We start from the raw sequence: 25,955 nt of genomic DNA on the forward strand, positions 1-25,955 counted from the left end.
AGGTAGCTGATTCTCAGGCCCCTGGTCTCAATATTACATAAAAATTATGTTAGGAAAAAAAAAATCCACTCTAACTATGCAGAGTAACTAGTACCAGAATATCTTTTCTACTGTAATTAATAAAATAATGAGACAAAATATGTGGAACAACATATTTTGTGTGGAACAACAACAAGTTTTCAGTCATTAAACAATAGGCATTTTGAAACTGTGATCCCTGAAAAAAGGGGAAAAAATTGATGATCAGTACAACTACCTAAGCTTTTGCCTAGAAATACTTTCTGAACTGAGAGTCAAAGGGGAAAGCCTCAGCAAAAGATAGCAGTCTCCACAGCTTAGGAAGGAAAAGGTCAGAATTTGGGGAAAATGAGATGACTGGACTATAAGGGCCAGAGTGTAAGCAAGGAAGGACTATGTTAAAAAAAAAAAATCAATCTTTAGGTAAAGCAGCAATATGCAGAGGATGAGACTCTATAAGGCTGGGCAAAGGACTATCTGAGAAAAAAAGGTTTCAAGAAAAGACCATTTACTGTGGAACTATAAAATGAACAACTTCTAGAACTCAAAGGGCTAGGAGACATTCAAGTTCCAACCCATCAAAGTGGAAAAACTTCATTAGACACTTGAAGTTTTCACGAGAGACTCTGGAAAGACCCCACCTTGGCAGTAGGGCAACACAAGGCCTACAATAAGTCTACTCTAGATCTCACTCACAGAGTTTAGAAACAACCACAAAAGAAACAAGTTGATCCCAGAATGAACCAAATGTCTACCAGGACAAAATTTAACACTTCTTAAAAAGACAGACAACAAAATCAAGAGACACAACAGCATATCATTGACAATGACTAACAACCACATATTACTGAACATGTGGGTAGGCCCGAGTTTCATAAAAACAAATGTCTTCAAGACTGGACTTCCATGGCTCCAAAAAGATAACCTCCAAGTCCATGGAATATTCTGCTTGATTAGTGTCTTTATAAATCAGAGGTCTTGGGCAACACAGTACTTACAGTGAACATCTATTGTTATATGTCTGAGCCCTTGGATAATGCTGTATCCATTTGCCAGAAAATTTTAACCTTGAAAAGCTTGCTCAGCAGAATGATTTAAAGTGAACACCTGTTTTTGCTAGAGGTGGAGTCCTGAGTATTTAAGGCCAGTCACACTGGTGCTAAAACAACCTGGGCAGCAAGGCTTGGCTGAACTTCTGTCAGCATACATTGCATGCATGGCCACACACTGTTACTGGGAGATTTAACTGAAGTCCCAAACGCCCCATATGCTCCACTGGGGAGGGACACCTATAGCTTTTACTTTGTTCCTATAAGCATCAACTGATTCATAACTGGCTCCACTTTTTGGTGTACAAAGGTACCAAAATATCAAACTATACAAAAATGCAGCCGTTAAATTGACAGCTTAAAAATTACTGAAAGAATGAGTGAATAAGTGAATGATGAATGAGTCAGTACTTGGGTATTTATACAAAATACCATAGGGCTAAGTCATCAGGTTCTTTGAAGTATATTTAGTAAGATAATCAAAAGCCTATGGAAAATTCATTTTTTAAGGGGCAAATCAAAAAGATGCACCATCACACAATGACCTGACCAAGAGTATGTAACTTTTTTCCTAGTTGCCATGCGCCAACTACACACCATACACCATCTATCCTATGGACAGAAAACTAGATGCAACAATAATCAACCATAATTTTAAAAAGCATCTAATATCGTTCAGGGACACTAAACACCTAGTAGCCCTTCATTAACTTTTTGTAGTTCCTAAAACATCCCTACAAAATAATGAATTAGCAATCCTCTTTCTGTGCTCTATTTCAGAACATTATCTATGATCCTTTACTATTTTCAGTTTTTGTCCATAACACCAACAGGGAGGGGAAAGGACACTATCTAAAAATTACTGATTTTCCCCTGAACTTAATCTGTAAGCTCTGCTCAAACTGTTAATAAGTTGGTTTTTGTTTGTTTGTTTGTTTGTTTGTTTGTTTTAAGAGTAATACTGCAGACTCTATTCGTACTTTACCGGAAATAATAAAACTTCACATTTTTTAAGAAATCTCTTATTTTGGGGAGATGGGTAACTCCAGAAAAATAGTTAACAATTCAAGAAACTGTTGGTCCAATGTCAGATCTGTGAGCAGCATTTGATAATCTTTGTTTTCCATTACAGCAATAGAAAACAATTTGGAATACAAGGAAAAATAGCTTAGGTCTTTACAGAGATAAAATCTATCAGAAATCTTTATACTTTTGCCACTCACATAAACTGAATTTATATGTGGCTTTGAGAAAGGGAATAATATCAATGGCCCAACAATATTGGGAAATGTAATAGTACTTCGAAAAGGGAGAACTATTCCACTTGGTGTAAATGCATAAATGAAATAAAAAAATAGGAAAGATTTTGTATACATTCTACCTACGGACAAATCCAATCTTCTTTTTATTTCACCTTATCTTTTACTTAGTTACCTGACTGTATCAAAGAAAAACTGTTTTCAAGACTAACATAGAAGGATGAGAAAATCTTGTTTGAGACAGGTATAATGGTGTCCAAATGCTAATGTGTTCACTCTAGGGCCAATTCCCCACAGTCCCAAATTCTTAGCACCCTTACACTGCAACCCTGAGTGGGAAACAACAAAATGATTTTAGGATGTGCCACTCAAGAACTAGAAGGAAACTAACCAAGTTAATCATTTGTGTGCATGACAAAATTCTTACTCTTTGCTGAATATAAAGAAAGGAAAACAATAACTTCATCATTAATGCACAAAACACAGAACTCTGTTACCCATATTTTCAGTAGAACGTTATGAAAAAAATAAATTATTCCTAAAAACATACATTAGAAAAACTATGAGTCAATATAGGAAGCAAATAATTAGAAATTTTAAGAGCAAAATAACCACTTGCAGAAAAATCAAGCAATGAATGTTGGAAGTTGACAGAAGAAAAGAAATATCGCATTTAAAGTCAAATCAACACTCAATAGCATGGTCTTGCAGGCACATTTTATAACTTTTTCCTATTATTTCCATCTCTAAAAGTAAACATCTAAAAACTCACATTCTCCAAATATCTGTCAGCAAAGCACCCCCATCATTGACACACCTCTTTACCTTTAAAACCATAATCTAATTTTTCACTACCCCGTCCCAATGAGGTTGCACCATTTCCATTTTAGACAAGTCTGGTAGTGGCAAGCTCCTTGGATAAGGTCACTGAGCTATTTCAGGACAGAGCTGAGACTATATCTTACTATCCTCATTCTTTCTATAATATCACACTATTTTACTTATTCTCCTTACCCCATTTCTATTTTTATTATTGCTCCCTTTGTTACTCAAAAGTTTCTATGAACCTAATGTTCTACTCAAAGCATTTGAGGTTGCAAAGGACAGAAACCCACTGAAGAAGTGCAAGGGGGGAGAAATAAGGAAACAGCAGGCAATATCACAGTTGTACAAGGACAGGATAAAATACAATTGGGGACTGGAACTGGGACAAGGTCAAAGATAAAGGGCTCCTCTACATCTCTTTCATGGGTCACCTAGTTGCATTCACATGAAATCTGTGCCTCACCTCACACACCATTCATTTCTTTCAAAAAAAAAAAATTTAGTTATGCATATAAGAACTGGGATACAGGCCAGAGGTGGGGAGGTGGGTGAGAGGATTCACCAGAGACAGAGTGGGGAGCAGAACAGGTGGATCTACTGAAATACACTGCTGAGGGGAGCAGCAGATGAGACAGGAAAGGTCTGTTGCGCCATATGGATAAGCACCCTGGCTGGGGAATCCAACTCATGCTGCAGTAGCTCTGGATAGCTCCACAGAGCTGAGACTTAACCCCTTGCACCACCAGGGAGGCCCACAACCATTCATTTCTATTTAAGATCTTTGCACAGTTGGCCTCCACTCACACATGGTCCAAGTGATCATTAAGCTCCTCCACCCCTTCCTCATTCTTCTATGCATAACAGACTGCAATCATGCTTATATTCTTATTCAGATTATTGCAAGAATGAATTAGCTGTATGTTGGCCAGTTGATGGTCTTGCAGGGTTTGCTTAGAATTATACTGCCGATTTGGTTGGCTGTGGGGGAGAGAGGGGTTAAGGCAACAGGCTAGAAAACCACCTGGTAACATAATTCATATACTGAGGCATAAATTAGCCCATTATTGCAAAGCAAAATGCTAGTACTGGCAGGCACCCTCATTGCACCTTCCTCCACCCCACACACCTGCCCCCCACCGCAGCCATTTCATAGATGAAAACACTGAGATTCACATGGTAAAGTACTTTACCTAAAATGACATAGATGCACTGTGGCAGTCATGTCTGCATTCCACATAGCCTGGTTCTCTGAATCTACGTATTTTATTCTGAAACCTATCATGGAACTTGTTCAATCCATAGTTAATGGTATAGCCCATCTCTCATATCAAACTATATACCTATAGATTAACAAATCTACCCTTAACAATAATGTTAAAATACTCATAAGATATTTCTATCCGTAAGCAGTAAGTCTCAACAAGGCTACCCATTAGAACCACATTAGGAGCTTTTTTAAAAATACCAATGCCTATGTCCACCCTGTAGACCACTTATGCCAGAATCTCTGGGGGGAGTCTCCTGACATTGGTATTTCAGTTTTTTTAAATCTCCCAACAGTCAGAACTGAGAATCACTGCTTTAAAACTGTAAGTTTAATATGCAAATATCTCCATATAAATCTTTCAACATCATTACTTCAATTCAAATTTGATATAAGAAAAGTTCCCTTACAACTTAACAACATATTTTAGAGGACAGATTTCAGACAAATTTTGGATAGTGACAATTAGAGTTATTGATATAAGATAATTCTGTTTTTGATAGAAGTTTTTGATATAAGATTTGATATAAGAAAAGTTCCCTTACAACTTAACAACATATTTTAGAGGACAGATTTCAGACAAATTTTGGATAGTGACAATTAGAGTTAGCATTTATTGATCACCTATAATGTACTTTACAAATATGGACTATGAGCTCCAGGACACAAGGACCTGGTTTGGTTTGCTGTTGTACCAACATCTAAGTACAGTGCCCGTACAACACAGGCACTTAAGAAACATCTCTTGAACAAATGAATGAATAAACTTCTGTATCTGTCATAGTTGCCCTTCAAGGTAGGTATTATTATATCCTTGTTACTGATGATTTTTAAGCTAAGAAAAACTCTGACAGACTTGAAGCATATATATATATATATATATATATATATAAAACAGACTGCTTACACATGCTTACATACATATATATGTATATACAGCTATATTGAAATTGCATATACTTTCAGGGTGTTAATTAAAACTTATCTTTTGATCAAAACCCAAAACTGATACATCAAAAAGGTTATTTTGAACACAAGCTCTATTATTTTATTTCAGAAACTGAGTACACTGCCATCAATTAAATTTTGGACTATCTAGGTTTATACTGGTCAGTAATCCATGAACTCTGCTTATGGTAAATACTGTTGAAATGTAAGCTACATATCCAATTCATTTTGTGAGGTTTTAAGAGTTGAAAGGAAAAAACTAACCACATTTAATCAATGTGGTTATTTAATCAATATGACTCAATGCTTAGTCACAAGTTGGCAAGCAGTACTCAAAGTCACCGGAATTATCCCTAAATATTTGCATTTCTCATTCTCAGTATGAAATCCTACAGCTCAATAACAAATTCTATACTAAGATTTTGAAAAATAACAGTCAATTCTTTTAGCCCACCAAAGGCAAGCTCAGGATGGAAGAACAAAGGTAGATGAAACTGCTTAGAACAAATGAAAGTAACTGAAAAGGGAAGACGTGGTAGGTAAAAATAAAAATTTCTACCAAAATTCTTTCTCATCTGCCATCAAGCAAAGAAGACTAATAGAAATTGAATCTCCATGTATAAACTAGGTAGACATTATCATTTGCCAGGTTAAAGAGTTGAGCAAAAGAAATAATGAGAAACCTGTGAATCTATGCCTCTCATTTAATTGAAACGACATATATTGAAGGTTGTTCAAGATGCCATCTTAAGAATTTTAGAATGCCATGAAACTGATATTTGTTTTTTTCAGCTTAATAACTTTATTTAATCATCAGTAGTTAGTTCTCAACCATATTGACTATAGATATTTGAAAGCAGGAGCAGGTACATAGGTAACCGATATACATAGCTTGGGAGCAAAAAAGAATTTTGCTAATACTAGCTTAAACTTTGATGATCTTAGTACACTATCTGAACTAAGATTGCAAGATGATTCCAGAGGTAGGTCTGGTTCAAGTGTAGCAAAAAAGTATGCACAGCATATCTGCAATAAAGGTAGAATGAATGAAGCAAGATGCCAGACTCTACAGTTGAAGTAAACGATAGTATTCTGTCATTTGACAAAAGTTTAAATAGCACTATTGGCTCTATGTTGGGTCATGTCCAAAAGCAAAAGTCTTTGGTCCACAACACCTTGTTCTACAGAGAAAAACATACATAGTTTGTTGTTGTTTATGCACACTCATGTGATCCTGTAGGTTTTTATTTTTAATTCATAAGCTTTATTACATCACACCTTAAAATGAGCAACAGCCTTATAAAAGAAACATGTGACAAACCAGTTGGGCCCAATGTCTAAGATGCACCCTGATCAGAGCTGAAGCATCTGGAAATCCTCACCTTAACCCTTCATTGTACCAGGTTATTAATTAGAAAATTGTTGTTCTGGTATCATAAATGATACGTCAGCCACACTGTCCTACAGGCTGAGGAGAGATCAGGGTAAGAAATCAGTGACACAGCAAGACTGGAGAGGATCATACTATAGCTCAACTCAACTACTTGTCCCCCTCCTCCCTTAAAATTCTATAATGGCTCTCTTTGTGGTTAGGGTAAATAAATTTTTTCTTGAGTAATCTAGTCCTGTGCCCTGTGGACCCTGCCAGTTTCCTAGCCTTGTCCTGAAGCATTCTCTGCACTGGCTGGAGATGTTTTGGTCTTCCTGAAGTTCCCTGGAGGATATACTTACTTCCCATCCCAGAAGCTTTCAGCACACATTTTTTCCTTTTGAAATATTCCTCCTCTCCTCCACTTAGACTCCTCAGCATAAAATTTACCTCTTCAGGTAAATTACCCCCATAACCAGGTAATGCCCTTAATATAAGGTCTTTTGTAATTTTTACCAATAGTAAATTAGGATTTATTAGATCAATCTGTGTCCTCCATTGGCAGCAAGCACCATAAAGGCAGAGGTCATGACTGTTTAGATGAGGGTGACAATTTGTCCTGGTTTCCCTGAAACAGTCCCAGTTTGCATCTATTGTCTGAGAGTAACTATTAGTATTATTAAATTAAACTTAATTATTAAATTCTTTTATTTAAATTAGAGCTAGTTAAATAATATTTTTAATTTAAAATTTTAAAATATTGGGCATCAGCTAGTATTTGATCATTAATGTCATCAAAACAATGATAGCTCAGAGGTAACATCTCCTATCTATAGGTCTAAATTTCCCATTAATCAAACTGAAAAATTAAGAGATCCATAAACTGCCAAAGACAAGAAAAGCAATTATTTAGTTGTTTTCCTTTAGGTTGAAAATCCTGAAAAATCTAATCAGCCCAGGGAAGAATCTTTAACACAGAACTAGACAGGGATGAATGTGCAAAACCCTCTTCAAGAGGAAGTAGTGCATCAGAATTTCCTTGCATTACTCATTTTACTGGCTTGTATTTTTTTTTCCTGTCAATTACACATGGAAGCAATCAGTGAATTCCTCAGTTTAAAAAAATAAATGTAGTAATGCAAACAGATACCCTCCAGCCAAAATCTGCTTTGCAAGGTAAATTTTTATATAACTATTTTACATTAAATAGACTAAATTATAATAAATCTGTATAATCTACATAATCAATTTATATGCTATTCTTCTAAAAATGAATTTACTCACTAACCAAGGATTAAGTGTCTGTTATGTAGCAAGACTATTTTATACATTGAGGAATAGTGAACAAAACTAACATTCTTTCTACCCTTATAGAGCACATACATCTGTGGAAGAACCAACAATAAACAAGCAAGGAAGTAAATGATTAAAATATATGACTATAGATGTTAATCATAAAGAAAAAAAAACTACAGGTAGTTGTGATTTAATAGAACACTCGGTGTTCAGTGACCGCCTCACTCTTTCCTTTTACCCAAGAAAAAGAGAACAAACATGTAAGTAATCAGAGTTAGAGGTAACTGTACAGTGCTTCTTATTTCTGCTAATAGAATCTTTAAAATACTGCATTACCATTAAAATTTTAGTTAAAATGGTGATTATTAAAATAGCAGTTATTTTAAAATTCTAGTTTTTATTTAATCAAGAACAAAAAATGCAAATGAAGAAAAAATGGAGAGGAAGTTAAGAAACCTGTGCAACAGATTAATTACTTTTCTAATTTGAACTGGTTAACTAAGAAGGCAAAATGATATTATACAGTCATAAAAAGTTATGAAAGAAAATGATGTCATATCATAGACTCAGATTCTTGCTAGTTTAAATAGAACAAGCAAGAAAAGACAGCAAATGATTCTTGCAACATCTGTCTCTATAATACATCCTGAAAATTACAAGCTTTATTCAAAAACTAGATTTTGAATTATTAGCAGTACATCTGTTCAAGAGAAGTATGAATACCAGATATGTCCTAATATGGTTTCATTTGTCTAATAAACAGAACAAAGTTATTTCATAGCTTTCCATTTTCGAGAGACAAAATTCTGCATTGCAAAGTCTTAAGTGTGCCTGGTGCTAACCTTCTAGGAGAGAGCCAATCAATATCCCGTATGCCTTGCACTCAGAAGTCCCTTGCTAGGTATGTTCTCTGTCCCCTCAGAGCCCTTTTGAGAGCCATTTTGTCCTGAAAAACAGAAAAGAAAATGAGAGTATATGTGGCGGGGTCAAATTAAAAAATCTTGCCTTCATACATCACCAAAGCAAATCATGTTTGAAAAGATCAGTTATCTCTTTTTTTTTTTAAGATTCATTTTTTTGTATTTATACAATAGCTGGGGCACAGGCCAGAAATGCAGGGGGCGTGGTGAGAGGATTCACAAGAGACAGAGTAGGGAACAGAACAGGCAGACAGACCGAAAGCACTGCTGAGGGGAGCAGCGGGCGAGTCTGCTGAACCATGTGGGAATCTCCCTGGCTGGCCAGGGATTAAACCCGTGCTGCAGAGGCTGCAGACAGCTTCACAGCTCTGTGTTCAACCCGCTGCGCCACCAGGGAGGCCCTGAAAGGATCAATTCTTAATTGCTCTTAGGTATGCAAATTTTCAAAAATCCAAAAGAATGACTCAAGAATAATATCAAGTGGAAGCATATATTTTCAAAAGAGATGTAACCACAAAGAATCTTATTAAAAGTTGGATATGGGGCCTCCCCTGGTGGCGCAGCGGTTGAGCGGTGGGCTGCGAAGCTGCCCGCAGCCTCTGCAGCACCGGTTCGATCCCCGGCCGCTGGGTGAGGATCCCACACGGCGCGCAGATCTCTCCTGCCGCCCGCTGCTCCCCTCAGCATCATACTTCGTCACTCTGCCTGTTCTGTTCCCCGCTCTGGCTCTGGTGAATTCTCTCACCCTCCCGCGCTTCTGACTGTACCCAGCGCTTATATGAATTAATGAATAAATCTTAAAAAATAAATAAATAAATAAAAGTTGGATATGGACAAATCATAGAGAAGAAAAGGTTACAGGAAGAATAAGGAAAGGGAGGGAGAAATCAGAATCAAAAGGAGACCTTAACTCCAAAAGTGTGTGGAGGGTCCAAAGGGGTTAATTGTGCAGAGAAAGAGGGGGATGAGAAGGGAAGGATAGATACACAACAAAACTGCCAAAAATTGATCAAGTAAAAAAATATTATACTATCTGTTATAAGAAATGGTAATAGGGCCTCCCTGGTGGCGCAGTGGTTGAGGTCTGGGTTGCGAAATTGCCCTCAGCCTCTGCAGCGCCGGTTCAATCCCAGGCCATGGGAAAAGGGTCCCACATGGCGCGCAGACCTCTCCTGCCGCCCGCTGCTCCCCTCAGCAGTGTACTTCGGTCCTTCCACCTGCTCTGCTCCCCGCTCTGGCTCTGGTGAATTCTCTCACCCTCCCGCACTTCTGACTGTACCCAGTGCTTGTATAAATAAATAAATAAATAAATAAATCTTTAAAAAAAAAAGAAATGGTAATAAATTTGGGGGACTTCAGAAAGATTTGGCTGGCCAAACTAGTGAAAGAATTAGACTGCTCAGGGTCTCCCTGGTGGCACAAGGGGTTAAAATGCAACCTGTGAGGCTGTCCGCAGCCACTGCAGCACGACTTCGATCCCCAGCCAGGGAGCTACACACACGGCACAGCAGACCTCTCCTGACTTGCCCGCTGCTCCCCTCAGCAGTGTATTTCAGTCAATGTGCCTGTTCTGTTCCCCACTCTGTCTCTGATGAATCTTCTCAACCCCCACACCTCTGGCCTGTACCTCAGTTGTGGTATGCATAAATAAATAAATCTTTAAAAAAAATTAGACTGCTCAAACATTGCATGGACATTTAAAATGTTTAAATGATTCCAACTACACAACAGAAACCAAAGAAGAGACGGTTCTGTGGGATTGACTCATGTCTCATGTCTCATGCCTTATGTGGCTCAGGGTGTATGTCCTCACAAATGCTTCTATTTAGACAAGAACAGAAAGAAATATAGATATACACACAAATACATAGATATGTGTGTGTGTGTGTGTGTGTGTACACAAGTTTAGCTTATCCATGGTGAATAGACACTTCTAAGAAAGGGACTTCCCAGCAACCAGGAAACTTTACCTCTTACTCACTGTGGGAAAATTTGTGGTTAATTAAAAAAAAAAAAATTACTGGGTCAGTGGAGTTCATAAGAACATCAGCAGTATCAACTTTTGTTTTCTCATGGATAACAGAACAAACTGTTGAGAATCAAGGCTTTGATTAATCTTTTTAAAGTGTATGTTTGTATGCATACTTGCTTTCTGTCATTAAAGGAACTTCCACCAGACTAGCCATATTTAAAAAATAGAATTGCTTCATTCCAATCATTTTTATAAATCAAACTTTTTTTTTGAGGAAAGTTAAGTATTTCATGCTACTTCCCACAAAACCCAGCAAACTATCTCACTAAAAAATAAACTACAGGGCTCAGTAAATATCCAAAAAAAGAGTTCCTTTCCCAAGTGTTAATCTCAATTAAAAGTCCTCTGACACATAGCCCAATACACCTATTGTTTCTGAAAAGATTTTACTGGTTGGGTCTCCCTGGTGGTACATGTGTTGAAGTCACAGCACTATCAGGGAATTGCCAGCCATTACAGCAAAAGTTCGATCCCCAGCCAGGGAACTAACCCACGTGGCAGAGCACACCTCTTCTGTCTCTCCTGGTGCTCCCCTCAGCAGTGTATTTCAGTAGATTCATCTGTTCTGCTCCCCGTTCTGTCTCTGGTGAATTCTCTCACCCCTGCCCCCTGGCCTATACCCCAGCTCTTGTATGCATAAATAAGTAAGATTGTACTGCTTAAAGACTAATGAAACTGCAAATTCTTTCTAAAGGCTATATAAGAGTTTATGGAAAGACAAACAAAAGACAGGTTTCCTTGAGGGATATTCCAATACTAGCATGAGAATGCCAGGGCACAAATGTATTTGAATAGTCAGTAAATGAACAAAGACCAGTATGAGAATTCTAAATAGACAACTTCATAAACTGGATGCTTGTCAAGAGAGTAATTTTTTTCTTACTTCTAATGTTGTATTTTGTAATTGTTTTCTTCCCTCTGATTGCCGTTTGACTAGTAGAATAAAAGCTACAAGATAATATGAACAATCAACTATTACAGAGTTGGTGTTCACTCAGTGTTTGGAAAATTAATGATGAATACATGAATCAATACGTGAATATTAAGCCAACACACAAATGGGTGGGGAAAGAAGAAATGCATGACAGTTCTCTTTCACATCACCTCAGTTTCTGTGTACTATGCTTGTCACCCTCCCCACAAAACTTTATTTAAATCTTACAGGCATTTGTTAAACACTTTATTTCAATCTGTGGATTCTCATGAAGATATCGAATGGTTTTAAGGGGAAAGCAGAAACATGATTCAGAAAAGTTGGTTCAAATCCTGTTCTTCACCTAGAAGATCCATGACTCTAAGCCAAGGTTTCTAAACCTTGGCACTAGTGACATTTGTTCTAGATAATTCTTAGCTGTAAAGGTTGTCCCGGGCATTGTAGATGTCCAGCAGCATCCCTGACTTACACCCACTGGATGCTAGTATCAATCACCCTGAAATCCCCATTATGACAACCAACAACGCCTCTCAGATATTTATTTCCAAGGTGTCCTGTGGGGCAAAATTGTCTCCAGGTAAGAACCACTGCCCCCAGGCAATTCTCTTGATTATTTCAGCTTCATTTTCTTTCATCCAAAAGATGTGTAGTACCACTTTTGACAAACAATTGTTGTAATAATTAAATTACAAAAATAAAAATGATTACAAATAATACTGACAACAATAAGGGTAACATTGATTAAGTGTCCATTCCGTGCCAGACATCAAATAGAGGACTCAATTATATTGATTTCCCCCAGTCCTCACAACAATCACATGGAGCTTTCATTTTCACTATAACCACAGAAATAAGAGTTGTCACACCAAGATTTAAAGTGAAGCCACCTAACTCTCAAACCTGAGCTCTAACCCACTATACTCTATAATCAATCTCTTAATACAGCTTTACATTCAGAAAGCTCTCAATAAATAGTTGTCTCCATCTAACATTTTTCCAGAATATTTAGAGCTCAGCACATTTCCCTACTATATGAAATCTGAAAATCCCCATGTTATGAAAGCTACCACTTCTGTTCTCATTACTAGTGACTTTCTCCTGCCTATAACATACTGTAAATATTTCACACCCATGATACCTACTGGCACCAATGTTTTCTGTATTCAATTGCAAGTTTCTAAAAAGGACAGTTTTCCCATATAAAGTACTCTTTGCATGTTTATGGGTGGTTATGGGTCTTAAATGAAGTGGTAACAAATATACATTTTTATGGATTGGTCATTGCCAATGGTTATAATGAAAAAGTCATATACAAAATTTTAGAAGAGTTTAAGACTGCTGAGGTTCAAGTTAAAGTTAAGTAACTTACTTTTTCTTCAATTCTAAATTACATATAATGAATGGGAGGAAGGAATCTGTATTATTTAAGCTTCTTAATGTTGGGTGCCTAGCCATGATTTTCTACCTACTTGAAACAACAGAATAATAAATGAGGTTGACTCATGTCAACAGAGCTCTTTCTACAGGATTCAAAGGCTCTTACAAATGAAGTCTGGAGATGAATAATTATCATGGCAACACTGTGTGGAAGAATAAGCATTTAAAGTTAACAAAACTAGAGTACACTAGCAAAAAAAAAAAAACATAGAGAGACGCAAAATTTTATTACTCATATTTCTTTTTTGACTTTTTCTCTATAATGACAGGTTTCTATAATTTACACATGAGAATATTTACTTGCAGCTCAGTTTGATAGAATGAATCCTAAATTGTAAGCCGTGGCTGCCATTCTCTAGTTACTTTCTCTAAGCATCTTATTTCCCAATCACAAAGTAATATTTCAAATATTATTCAAATTTCCCTCCCTCCTAAAAAAGGCTCATTTCAAAATCCAGTTCTAATGATACTGAAGATCTACAAAGTGCTTATACAACTCAACACAAAGAAAAAACACCCTGTCAAAAAATGGGAAGAACGACCAAATAGGCACTTCTTCAAAGAAAACATGCAGCTGGCCAACGGACTTATGAAAAAATACTCATCATCACTTACCAGGAAACTGCAAATCAAAACGCACTGAGATACCACCTTACACCTATGAGAACGGTCCATATCAAAAAAATCAAACAACATATGGTGGTGAGGGTGCAGAGAAAAAAGGAACTTTATTACACTGTTGGTGGGAATGTAGACTGGCCCAGCCCCTATGTAAAGAAGTGTGAAAATTCCTCTCCTGCACTGCTGGAGAGTGGGAGTGCAAACTGGTCCAGCCACTATGGAGAGCTGTGTGGAGATTCCTCAACCTACTAAAGATAGAGCTTCCATATGATCCAGTAATTCCACTCCTAGGTATTTACCCAAAGGACACAGAAACATCAATTCCAAAGAGCACCTGCACCCCTATGTTTATAGCAGCACTATTTACAATAGCTAAGCTTTGGAAACAACCCAAATGCCCAAAAATAGATGACTGGATCAAGAAGATGTGGTACATATACACCATGGAATATTACTCAGCATTCAAAAAAGATAAACACATGCAATTTGCAGCAACATGGATGGAGCCGGAAGGGATTATGCTCAGTGAAATAAGCCAGAAAGAAAAAGAAAAATACCGGATGGTCTCACTCATAGCAGGAATCTAGAAAACTTAAATAAGGGACCAGGAAAATGAATAACTATAAGAAAGTAAAAATCAAAATCAACAAACAACTATGAACCAGAGACACTCTATGGGGGTTGGGGGGCAGGGAGGGGAGGGATTGAGATCAAAATAAGGGGGTTGCAATTGTATGGGGAATATAAAAATAAAATTTATTAAAAAATAATAAAATAAAAATAAAAATAAATTATCATTTACAATGATCACCTCACATGCACATGCCTATAATAAAAAACTAAGAACTGTGCATTGCTGGTTGGAATACAGCTGTTGCGGAAAATATTCTAGCAGTTAGTTCCTCAAAAGACTAAACACAGAGTTACCATATGACCTAGCAATTCCACTCCTTGGTAAATACCTGAGCTGAATGTATTTTAACACACAACTTTGGGGTATCCATAGCTACATTTATTCATGATAACCAAAAGCTGAAACAATTCAAATGGCCATCAACTGAGGAATGAGTAAACAAATGTGGTCTATCCAAATAATGGAATAGCACTGAGCCATAAAAAAGAATAAAGATCTGATACATGCAACTATAAGGAGGAACCTTGAAAACACTGCTAACTGAAAGGAGTCACACATAAAAGGCCATATGTTTCATAATGCCATTTATATCAAATGTTCAGTAAGCAAATCCATAGACATACTGTAGATCAGTAGTTGCCAGGGGATAGTAGGAAACGGAAGTTGGGACCAACTGCCATTGAGTACAGGGGTTCTTGTTGGGTGGCAGAAATGTTCTGGAATTAGATACTGGTTATGATTGCACAAGATAATATACTAAAAACCACTGAAGTGTGCACTTTAGAATGGTAAATTTTACATTATGTGAATTACATGGCAACTTAAAAACAATAGTAAATAAGTGCTTAGAGACTGAAAAAGAAAACACTAAGCTTACAGATGTACAGGTGGTCTCTCACTCCTACAGCCATACAGCACCTGACAATGCTCTTAGCAGAGTTTCTTCTCTAAAAAAGCTCCCTCTTCATTTAAGTGACATGAACAGCTGAAATGACACATTAAAGCTGAAGCTTTAGACAGTCAGACATGGTTTACCTGTGGAGCATGGTATAGGGATTTAAGTCAGTCATGAAGCAGAGAACCACAAGTCCCTCCCTCAAAGTGACAGTGGGAGGGAACTAAACAAAGTAGTGCAAGTCTGACTTTATCACTGCTCTGTCTGAAGTCACAGGACAAAATTCAATGAATAATCACACAAAAAAATGACAAGGAGTTAATTTAGTAAGCACAAGCCAAGTTCCAGTGAAGCACATGGATATATGAAAGTATTTAGAAAAGGGGTGAAAGGAGAGTCGACAGGTGGAAAGAGAGGTGGAAAAAGGTTAGGATAATTCCAAGTACCTCCAAGAAAAAAAAAAAGTGTATTTTGACAGAAAAAAATAAGAAGACAAAGAAACTGATAAAGGGGAAGGAGAGTTTGTCTTAGGAAGGAAAGACAGAGGAAAGTTAAACTGTCATTGTTTCTTTACTAAATTCTGGCATATAAGCCTGTCTATGAAAACAACTTGACATGGAGTTCTGGGGGGGGGGGGAGAGAGAAATTGTAAATGTGAATTAAAATAAATACATGAAAGCAAAGTCACAAATGAGTAAACCAGAAAAATGAGGACTGTTGTTCAGGAAATAAATGTACAATTTTCTGTCAAGTCACTTCTCAGCAATTTCCTCTTTCCCATATACCAGAACTATTTCCTACTAAGTGTCTTCCTTCCTCCCTGCATTTCTTCACTTGCACAAGTTTTCCTCCCATGTAAAAACACTCCTGTGTAGAGCACCAGACCACCATTAGCTAAACAGTCTTCCTATGCACACTCCCAAGGGATAAACCCTATCCACCCCAACTTCAGCCACTTCTTCAGTTGTTGCCCAGATATTTTCTATTACTATCTCAGTCCCATCCATTTATTCTCTCCCTCCTTCATCGAATGAGTGCAGTACGGAACTGAAAGAACATCAATGGTAATCCAAATCTGACATGATCTCTGCTCTTCGAGAACCCACAGTTTGAGGTGGGTCACAGAATTCATTAAACAGTCACACCAAGAAATGTAAAACGACAGAGTTAATTATGTACAAGGCAAAGTTAAGGTGAAGCACAAGGACCTCTGAAGGTATTTAGAAAGGGAATGAAAAGGGGAGTAAATGGGTGGAACGGCAGGTGGAAAGAGGTCCAGGCGATCTCAAGGAGCAAAAACAGCATGTGCCAAAGCCCTGTGCAGGGATACAGCATACTGAACCTGAAGAAATAAATGGAATCTGTGGTGGCTGAAGCACAGAAAGCACTCAGGGGAAGTAATCAGGGAGATTGGAGAGGTTGGCAAAAAAAAAAGATGATATAGTATCTTTTTAAACCAACACAGGGATGATATTTGGAAAGCTATTATAATAATCCAGGGGGAGATGATAGTGGCTGAGCTATGGAAATGGCAGAAAAAGTATTCAAAAATAGATATACACTCAAATAATAAAAAACAATAATGACAATCACCACAAGAACAGTAGCGGGTATTATCCACTTAATGCTTATTACATGCTGAGACCCATGTTATGTTCTTTGAATACATGATTATCTTTTTCCCTTACAACAACTATGAGTGATAAATACTATGAACCCCATTTTGCAATCATGGAAACAGACTCAGAGGCAGTTAAGTGACTTAAACTATTTGATCAACACGTCATATACAATAGTTTGAATGTGACACAGCAGAGATTTAAGAAGTTCTATCTGCCTAGCTAGCACTAGTCAACATGGTTTCCTTACCGTAAAAAGAATAAAAGTAGCAACTACTTTGGAGCCAGGAACTGTGCTAGCATGTTTACACTCAGGCTTTTATTCCTCCCAGCAACTGAGTTACATATGGGCAGCCTCATCCCATTTTACAGATGGGCAAACTAAGGCAGTACCAGGTCAGTCACAGATATAATTTGGGATCATAGATGTTCCCAGCACAAAAAAAAAAAAAAAAGTGAACCCACAGAACTTGGATTTGGATCCGCTGAAGCAAATAAAGTTCTAAAGGGTTTTTTCTTTTCAATTATGAAATTGATTAACTGAAACAATGAGTAACAACTTTAACTGTAATCGGTTTAAAGTTCTCAGTAAAATCTAAAATGTATGTTGTCTCTGAAATCAGCATGCTTACTTTTATTGTAATCTCTGACCCACAGCATTAGAAGTCCCAGATTTGTATCACTATATGTGTCACCACACCACCAACAGCTCATAAAGATAACCTCGGTTATAGATGAGATACATCAAGTATTTCCATGAAAATGGGCAAGAGAAAAAACTTTTGACAGTCAGGTCATCTACGGGGAATCACATTTTCACTAAATGTATAGTTACAGAATAAGCATTTCAAAATCAAGACTGAAATTAAATATTGCTTGCAACCAAAAAGGACTAAAATATAAGACTAAGAATTCAAGAAAACAGAAAAGAATGGAAGAAGTTCCCTGAATTCCTACATCAAAAATCTAATGTTGTAAAAGGATATGTTTAGAACGTTTCCCATTAAGTCTACCAAAACAGAAAACACTATTTGATTAGCCAAAAAAAAAAGAATTCTTTTTATCTCCCATTATCTATTTATTCCCAAAAATATTATTGAGTGACCTTTAGTATAATGGTAGATGCTGTAATATTTGTCATTAACATGAAATCCAGTTTTCCATTCACATGTGCCATTACAAGTGTTTGATGAAAGCCAAATAACTAGAGGTATACTCAGGTTAAAATATAGTACAAATGGCTACATATTGCTATTGACTAACAATATGTAAACTTTGAGAAGATTTTTTTCTTTGTCATTGTATTTAGCTTATATTAGAGTCAGAAAACCTACCATCAAAACATGCAAAGAAATGGGTATGATTTCTGAAACCTTTATCATCCAATGGGGGTGTTGGTGCTTCTGCTTTAACAACATGACCCCTGGGCATCACTAGTTTGTGCTTTTGCCCAAGTATTTTGAAATGTTTAGTTTGTTGTCATGGCAACAGATGTGGGCTAAGTAACAAGTCAGTCTGCCCCAGGTTTGGTTTCACAACTTTCCCAAAGATATGTTGTTTGTCAGTTTCACAAACTATAGCGCATCCAAATAGCATTGAGGGTTTTACTAACTGGAAACCTATTTCAAAAAATTCCTCACGGGCACTGGAAGGAAAAATTCTGTGAGATCATATCTCCTTTTTCTAGCAAGAAAGATAATTGCCATACTTCTCAAAGGAAAAACAATCTTCAAAAATAACTGAAAATTGAAATTTTGTTTTGTAACAATGGATTTTATATGTTTTATTAAAGAAGGGATTCCTGTTCTATATAATTCAGTAAGGTGTGCACATGAGCAAAAGTAAGGAGTATTCACAGATAATCTAAAAATGTACATTGATTATAATTTCGCATGCATTTGAAATACATGATTTAATACTCCATATAGTTAATGTACATAAGCCTAAATTTTATGAACACATTTATCTTTAAATAAAGTAGAAAATTCATTATTTTTTTAAACCAAAGGTAACTTTTTGGAATATAATGAGTAATTGTAACATAATTTTCTGTGTTTTTTAAGTGGAAGTGTTCCTTACCAGTCTTTCTTAAAAAGAAGCAAATAGCAAATTTTGATTTTATTGCATGCTACATGACATCTATTAAAATACTAAAATTTGCAAATGAAAATATAATACATTGCTTGGGAGAAGAAAACTTTTAAAGAAAATCTACCAACAAAAAAATTAAATAAATATGAATAACTCTAACAAAAGATAAGTCAATCACTCCACTCCCAAGTATTCACCCAAAAGGAGGAGACTATCCACTAAAAGACATGAATAAAGAAGTTTGGACAGTTTTGTTCTTTAGGTCCTAATGGGAACAAATTCAAATGTCCACCATAAAGAATAGAAATATTAAATAGTGATATATTCATACCTGGGCTTTAAAAAGCATTAAAAAGCATAACCCATGGAATGGCATGGAAGAATCTCAGCTCTATTGTTAAATGAAAGTAGTCATTCACAAAGGGACAAATACCAGTTGATTGCATTTCGTAAAGTTGAAGAATAAGTAGAACCAAGTCAGAGGACCTCCACTGGTGGCGCAGCAGTTGAGCGCTGAGCTGCGAAGCTGCCCGCAGCCTCTGCAGCGCCGGTTCTATCCCTGGCCGCGGCGAGGGTCCCACATGGCGCGCAGACCTCTTCTGCCGCGCCCGCTGCTCCTCTCAGCAGTATCCTCCATCAGTCTGCCTGTTCTGTTCCCTGCTCTGGCTCTGGTGAATTCTCTCATCCTCCTACGCTTCTGACTGTACCCAGTGCTTGTATAAATAAATAAATAAATCTTAAAAAAAAAAAAAGAACTAAGTCAGAGTATTAGAAGTCAGACTGGGTTTCTTTGGGGAGTGGTTACTGGATGAGAGGGGTACAGGAGAACTTTCTATAATGCTGGAAACATTCTAATTTTTGATCTGGCTAGTTGCTACAAAAGAGTGTGTGCTGTTTCCAAAGTTTAGCTATTGTAAACAGTGCTGCTATAAACATAGGGGTGCAGGTGCTCTTTGGAATTGATGTTTCTGGATCAAGAAGATGTGGTACATATATACCATGGAATATTACTCAGCATTCAAAAAAGATAAACACATGCAATTTGCAGCAACATGGATGGCGCTGGAAGGGATCATGCTCAGCGAAATAAGCCAAAAAGAAAAAGAAAAATACCGGATGGTCTCACTCATAGCAGGAATCTAGAAAACTTAAATAAGGGACCAGGAAAATGAATATAAGAAAGTGAAAATCAAAATCAACAAAAAACTATGAACCAGAGACACTTTTTGGGGGGTGGGGGGCAGGAGGGGAAGGATTGGGGTCAGAATGGGGCGTTTGCAATTGTATGGGGGAATATAAAAATAAAATTTAATATTAAAAAAAAAGAGTGTGTGTGTGCAAATAGAGAAATCACAAATGCAAAGCAGCCTAGAAGACATTCATATATTTCAAATGCATGTACTACACACAAATTATCTGAGTCCCTCAAAATACATAAGTTGAAACATCACATCTCCAAAGCGATGTTATTTAAAGGTGAGACCTTTGGAAGGTGCTTGGTTCATGAGGATAATGAGTCTTCATGAATGGGATTCATATTCTTATAAAAGAGATCTCAGGAGCTTCTTCATTCCTTCTGCCACAGCAGAGAAAACAGCAGGGCACAGAACAGACAACTATCTATGAAAAAGAAAGCAGGTCCTCACCAAATATTAAATCTGCTGGTCCCTTGATTTTAGGCTTTCCAGATTCCAAAAATGTGAGAAATAAATGTCTGTTGTTCATAAGTCACCCAGTCTATAATATGCTGTTATATAGCCCAAATGGAGTGAGATAGCATTGTGAATTTTAACATTCCCCTATTACCTAATGACAAACTATCACAATTAAAATGTCAACCAAGGACATGACAGTCAAGTCTTAATCATCTTACCTTGCCATTAAGGCAAAAGAAAGAAGACACACAAAATTTATTTCACAGTCCATAGAAACGTGAGTAATCTTTACTGTCACCTATTGGGAAAATGCATTAAGTCTAACACAGGCTGTCTGACTTTTGTAAAAAACAAGCAAACAAAAAGCTTTAACAATGGGCTACATTTCTGATTCAGTATCAATGCCCAGTTTTATTCAGAAGGGCAAAATAAACCCTATTTAATTAAAGATGTCAACCATAAGTAGTTATTGTTAAAAGTGAAATAACTTAAAGTATTATATAATGCATCTTTTTTGTAGAAAAATTATAGAAAATATGGAGTATGTAGGGTCCTTCCATGTTCCTCCCAAGTGGGAGACCCAAGGCCTGAAGTTGGGGAGCCCTGAGAGAAGAGAGACATGGGGACAGCAGGAGGCTGTTACACCACGGGCTGTTCCACTGTTGAAATACCCAGAGTGCCATGGGCAGGGTGAAGTGCCTCAGTTCCAGTGGAAGAAAATGGCACAAACGGCATTTCCCATCTCGTTCCCGTGCTTTTACAAATTGAATAGATGTCACCCCAGCACAACAAAGAATTAGTCAAACTGGATTTTGATAGCAAGGCTCCTAAGCAATGTACGAGTTTGACACCAAAATGACCTAAAGAAGATTCCAATGCTATCTTATACACATGAGCTAAATGAGACTCATTATTTGGAATCTAATATTGAGATCAATCACTAATAATACTCCATGACATTAGACTCATGCTTTCAAATGTAATGAACATATTAAAAATGATTTTCTGTCACATAACTAGGTTTTAAAATATATACATTATCTATATACTGTGCATTCTGGCAGCGATTCTCAACCAGGATGATTCTGCCCCCCAGGGAATATTTGATAAAACTGGAGATATTTTGGGATATCATAGCTGAGGTGGGGGAGAAGCTGACATGCTACCAGAATCTAGGGAACAGAAGCCAGGGTTGCTGTTGAATATGCTGCAGTGCACAAGAGAGTCCCCACAACAAAATACTATCTGTCCAAAATGCCAACATTGCTAAGACAGAGACAGCTAGCATTATAGCATAGACAGCCAAATGCAAAGATCCCTACAGGTAAATCAGCAAATTAGAAAAAGAAAGCAGAAGGAAATAGGGGAGACCAGCCACTGTAATAGCTGAAGGAAAAACTTGAGTCTGTTGTTCCTACTTTTACCAGTGAGTGCTGCTGTTGATCAATTTAATGGGTAAAAGCAGTGAAAGAAAAGTTGGAAAACCATCTCCAAACATCTGTCTTCGTTCACGATCAGGCCCTTTCAGCTAGCAACTCGGTTTCGTTCAGCTGGCTTGTTTTGTTTGGTTTCTCTGATTCACCGCTCATCTTAAAAATTCTGACCAGATAGTGATGTGATTAACAACAGTCATATCTCTTCAAAAAACAGACTCTGACTGTGCTAGATGACAGTCCCACTTCTGGTGAGTGTAGATAAGGATTTAGCACATGGCTCACCCCTTTGAGAAGTAATTCTTGGGGCTCAGGCACCTAATTACCAGTATCTCATTACCAGAAAATTCTCTGAATACCTCTACTCACCAGCACTCGAAACTCAGGCCTCCTCTATTATCTGTCACTATTACTTAAGGCATGAAACTGCATTTCCCAAGTTCTACTGCACAAATGCAATAGACACAGCATGAAACATAAAGGTCCTTCTAACACCTCATACACACACACTTGCACGCACACACAGAGGTCACGCAATGTGTAGCTTTGATAAATAGATGACTACTGCTTTTCTAGTATTTCTCACACACACGCTTGCAAAGAACACCACCAGCTCTGCCTTGAAAAACAACTTAATAAATAAGATTTAAAGATTCAAGAAAAAAATGTGCTAGTTTAAACTTTCAAATAATCATGATTTAATATTTTGCAATAGTAACCATTCTTACCTATTCACAAAGGCAATGGGTCTCTAAGGATTTCTTCCTAGAGACACACATCCACTTTCAGATTGCACATGAAGAGTCAAAAAACAAGACCTGTTTTTGCTTGCAAAAATGACACTATTTTACCATTAATCTAATACAGTAAACATAAATAATGAAAATGTATTTATCTTTATGACACTTAAAGAGCCAACATGCTGTGAAGAAAAAACAACTTTTGAGACTCAGTGGTGGCTGAGCTTTCCTAAACCCCACAGTTGAATCACAATTGTGAGGTCAGATTTCACAATCCTCCAGGATCTGGTGTCAATCAGAGCACTTCCCTTAATTAGCAAACAGGCTTTAGACCCATCAAAAACTTTCACATTTGAAATTTAACACATTTATAGTTAGAACATGACTTGTAGGACAACATTTGCTGGAAGAGCAATAGCAAAAGGAAAAAAAAAGTACTTACAGTGTATTTGTTCCTATAGACAGACAGAGATATTAACTCTAGGGCCTTCAACAGAATAGGCCACTTAGAGATCAATGACCCTGGTTAATGTGGGGCCACCAGAGCATTCAGTGCATTATTATGGGAAGCATTTGGAACTAAGAAGTTTAACATGTGAAACCTACAGATACCAGAGCCAAAAAGTCAGTGTGTATATGTATGTGTGCATATGCTTTACACATATACATAAGTGTTATGTATATATGCATATGAGGTATTGGATGTGGCATAAAAATTAGGGAATGAGAGAAATGTAATCAGAATTCCATGCACAGCCTAAAACAAAGGCTGAGGACTCCTCAGCTTGTCATTTGTTGATTGGACAGGATGTGGGCCCAGAATTTCCAGAATTTTTAGTTTTCTAAGAGAAGCTAGAAATAGGAATTCTTGCATGAAATTTCTTAATTTTTAAAATGATGACTACTAGTTCACATTTTGTCAAAAACAAACTGTGTATCCATCTGAATATGTCTGTGGGCCACATTCAGCCCATATTTTGGTTTGCAACTCTGAGTAATATGGCCCCATAACTCAATTAAGTAGATAAATTAGTACCAGGAGACAAAAGCATTTTTTTTTAATTCTAGTAAAAACCACAGATCATAATATTTACCATCTTTCAAGTATATAGTTTGATGATGTTAGGAACATTCACACTGCTGTGCAACCAGTCTTCAAAACTTTCTCATGTTGCAAAAACGTAACTCTATACACATTTAAACAACTCCTCATTTCACCCTCCCCCAGTATGGGTGTCAACTACCATTCTACATCATGTTTCTATTAATTTGACTATTCCATATATCTCATATAAGTGGAACCATACAGCATGTCTATTTTGACTGGTTCCTTTCATACAGCATAATGTCCTCAGATCCATCCCTGTTGTAGCAAGTCATAATTCCCTCCCTTTTTCAAGACTGGATAATATTCCACTATATGTATATACAACATTTTATTTATTCATTCAGCTTTTTATAGACATTTGGATTGCTCCTACCTCTTGGCTACTATGAATAATGCTTCTGTGAACATGGATGTGAAAATATCTCTTCAAGACCTAGCTTTCAACTATTTTGGAAGTGGGATTGCTAGATTATATGACAGATCTATTTATAATTTTTTGAAAAGTTTCCATACTCTTATCCATACCATTTCCACTATTTTTCAATTCCCTTAATATTATACAAGGTGACCAATTCCTCCTCAGCCTTACCAACACTTACTATTTTCTGGTTTTAAATAATAACCATCCCAATTCTTATTAAATGATATCTTGTGGTTTTCATTTACATTTTTAATGTGATTCTGTTCATATCCTTGTTTTGGCCATTTGTATGTCATTTGTAATGTCTGTTGTTTTGTAATTAGGTTATGTAATTGTTAAGTTAGAGCTCATTATGTGTTTTGGACATTAACCATTTATCATATCCATGATTTTTAAAAAAATTTTATACATCCATGATTTGCAAATATTTTCTATTATTTCATAGGTTATCTTTTCATTCTAACAACTATCCCATGATGAACAAAAGTTTCTATGTTTGATATAGTTCAAGGTGTCTATATTTCCTTTCCTCGTCTGTGTTTTTGTTGACTTATGCAAAAGATCATCGCCAAATCCAAAACTTTTTCTCTATATTTTCTTTTGGGAGTTTGAGCTTGGAATTTTTTATGTTTAGATCATTAATCTATTTTGGATTAAATACATAAAATTTTTATGTGGCGCAAAATAGGAGTATAACTTCATTTTGTGTATGTGGCTATGTCCATTTTCTGGTCTTGACACAATTGTCAAAGATCATCTAATCATAACTGAGAAGGTGTGTTTGTGAGCTCTCTATTCTAACCCATTGACCTATTTGTGTCTTTATGTCATTATCACACTATTATGGTTATTATAGCTCTGTTATATGCTTTGGACTAGGAAATATGAGTCCTCTGACTTTGTTCTTCTCTTTCGAAGTTGTTTTGTCTACTGGGGCAAATATACATTTTTTATGAAATACTCTTGCGAGGGATTTTTCCATGCCTGAAGGAGATAATCTCTTTCAATCCTTTGCCACCATTTGATTATGAAAGCACTGAATTCAGAAGGACCTAAAGACATATGCAACTTCTCAGCAATTCCAGACTGGGTAATAGATGATACAAACTTGAAGTATCCAGGCTTTGCTAGCAGAGAGAATAGTGATAAAGAACACAGGGCCAGAAACATAGAGACTTGCATACTGGCTCCACCACTTCCTGTCTGTGTGACTTTGTATATATTATTTAACCTTGGTTTCTCCATTTGCAAAATGAAGGTAATGACAGCACCTCCTTCCCAGGGTTGCTATGATGAACCAAGAGAACAAGGAAAATAAAGTAGTCAGTGCAGTGCTTTCCAGGCTCACAATTAGCACTCAGTCCACCTCTGGTACTACTATCACTCT

General features: G+C 36.8%; 1 protein-coding gene across 5 annotated transcripts in view; it reads right to left on the reverse strand.

Annotated features, from left to right (window-relative positions):
• Window positions 1–25,955, reverse strand: part of MITF (melanocyte inducing transcription factor) — a gene marked incomplete at both ends in the record, with an annotated part of 210,293 nt that overhangs the window by 138,089 nt on the left and 46,249 nt on the right. The window contains one exon of one of the 5 annotated variants that reach the window (XM_084246945.1): window positions 21,085–21,137. The exons of the other annotated variants lie outside the window; for them this stretch is intronic. Coding sequence (XP_084103071.1) covers window positions 21,085–21,137 — 53 coding nt within the window. Of the gene's footprint in view, window positions 1–21,084; window positions 21,138–25,955 lie in introns of those variants that run through there. 5 annotated transcript variants of the gene reach the window in all.

The sequence above is a fragment of the Talpa europaea genome (assembly GCF_964194135.1).
Source record: "Talpa europaea genome assembly, chromosome: 11".
NCBI lineage: Eukaryota > Metazoa > Chordata > Mammalia > Eulipotyphla > Talpidae > Talpa > Talpa europaea.